This window comes from Homarus americanus, unplaced genomic scaffold (genome assembly GCF_018991925.1).
Source record: "Homarus americanus isolate GMGI-L3 unplaced genomic scaffold, GMGI_Hamer_2.0 scaffold50543, whole genome shotgun sequence".
NCBI classification, from domain to species: Eukaryota; Metazoa; Arthropoda; class Malacostraca; order Decapoda; family Nephropidae; genus Homarus; species Homarus americanus.
In genome coordinates this window covers 1-2,060 of record NW_024714777.1, presented here as the reverse complement: position 1 = coordinate 2,060, position 2,060 = coordinate 1, and the positions used below count along the sequence as shown (strand labels likewise).

The following is a 2,060-nucleotide window of genomic DNA, read 5'->3' as shown; positions in this document are numbered from 1 at the left end:
CTGGGTGAAGTACACCACTAGTTACTAGGTGAAGTACACCATTAGTTACTGGGTGAAGTACACCACTAGTTACTAGGTGAAGTACACCACTAGTTACTAGGTGAAGTACACCACTAGTTACTAGGTGAAGTACACCACTAGTTACTAGGTGAAGTACACCACTAGTTACTAGGTGAAGTACACCACTAGTTACTAGGTGAAGTACACCACTAGTTACTAGGTGAAGTACATCACTAGTTACTAGGTGAAGTACACCACTAGTTACTAGGTGAAGTACACCACTAGTTACTAGGTGAAGTACACCACTAGTTACTAGGTGAAGTACACCACTAGTTACTAGGTGAAGTACACCACTAGTTACTGGGTGAAGTACATCACTAGTTACTAGGTGAAGTACACCACTAGTTACTAGGTGAAGTACACCACTAGTTACTAGGTGAAGTACAGCACTAGGTGAAGTACAGCACTAGGTGAAGTACAGCACTAGGTGAAGTACAGCAGCACAGGTTGTCTCCCACAGGTACACACGCGGACCTGATGATCATAGTGTTCCACAAGATCATCACCACGGGCCACCAGCGTCTACAGCCCCTCTTTGACTGTCTCCTCACTATTCTCGTTAATGGTAAATACTCGACTATACTTGTTCTGTTAACAGTTCTAAAAGTATTATGTGGTGCAAGAGGTTCACTTTGTGTACTGTTTATGTGGAGGGAGAGAGGAGTACAGTACAGTATGTATGTTTGGTAAGGTTAACTACCACAGCATGACCAGGAGCTTTAAGAGTATGTGTTATAAAGTCATCAGTCGTGTAGGGTTGTACAGTACAGTAATAGAAAGTGACTTAACCTGGCGGCCAGTTTACTTAATGTTTGTCTTCTACTCTGTGTGTGTGTGTGTAATACATCTAGTGTGGCAGCATTATGTTAGTGGTGCAGACACAGTACTGTACTGCATCATAATGTTCGACTAGTAACTATGAGTGTGTGAAGTGTTTGTGTAGTTTACTGTCCATCACACATAGAGTAGGTTCAGGCTGGCTTACCTCAGCACTGTAAGTATATGATAGAGTAATTATGGTGGTTGTGTCTTTACAGTGTCACCATACATCAAGACCCAGCACTGTAAGTATATGATAGAGTAATTATGGTGGTTGTGTCTTTGCAGTGTCACCATACATCAAGACCCTGTCTATGGTGGCAGCCAACAAGCTGCTGCACCTCCTGGAAGCATTCTCCACCCCCTGGTTCCTCTTCTCTGCACCACATCATCACCACCTGGTGTTCTTCCTCCTTGAAACATTCAATAACATCATCCAGTATCAGTTTGATGGTGAGTGCTTGCTGAACTTGTAGCGTACTGTCGTGGCAGGTTGTCAGGGTCTCTTATTTGGCCTCACAACGTACATGTAATATATCCAACACTCAGGATTGAGGTAGAAGTAGAAAATCACAGTGTTTCTCGTATATATATTGTTGCACAGCACAGTGTTAAAGAGATACTAAGTCGGGCGAAGCTTGCTCAGAGTTCCTGTAGGGCGAGGAGCTTTCTGAGGGAGCGTGTGTATGGAGCTGTTGAGGGATGTTGCTTGTTGGTGGCGGTAAGTAGAAAGTGGTCGATGACGGCCAGGTGAGGTCTTATATAGCGGGGGTAGGCGTGGCTTGATGGTAGGCCCCGCTTTGTTCGGCGTCGCTGGTTACCTGACCTTGACCACGAGGGATACGCCGGTAGATTCGCGGGGGGTCGGCCAGTCAGCGACACACGGCGTTTGTAGGGGAGGCCTCCACTACAATACTCCCTCTCCCCTCCGGGCGCGATGGGGATGTTACATACCGGACAGGTGTACGTACCACTCGGCTGCTGCGCGTGACAACTCCGTCTAATGACACAGAACCTGTGGGGGAATCAGGGGGAGAAAGAGGGTTTTGGATTAGAGGAGGTTGTACAGGCAATGGTTGTTGTGCTTCTATAGCGGCTGGGGCAGCTTCCTCAGGGCCACTGGCTGGGTTGACTGGGTCAGGGGCGACGTCAGGAGGAGGGTCCATGACAGGAGCAGGTTC

General features: G+C 47.2%; 1 protein-coding gene across 1 annotated transcript; it reads left to right on the top strand.

Annotated features, from left to right (window-relative positions):
* Positions 1–508: 508 nt before the first annotated feature.
* LOC121879557 (protein HID1-like) lies at positions 509–1,385 on the top strand. Its single transcript, XM_042386210.1, has 2 exons — positions 509–625; positions 1,168–1,385. Exons 1-2 carry the CDS (start codon positions 538–540, stop codon positions 1,353–1,355), a joined length of 276 nt encoding a protein of 91 aa, XP_042242144.1. The 5' UTR covers positions 509–537; the 3' UTR covers positions 1,356–1,385.
* Positions 1,386–2,060: the final 675 nt, after the last annotated feature.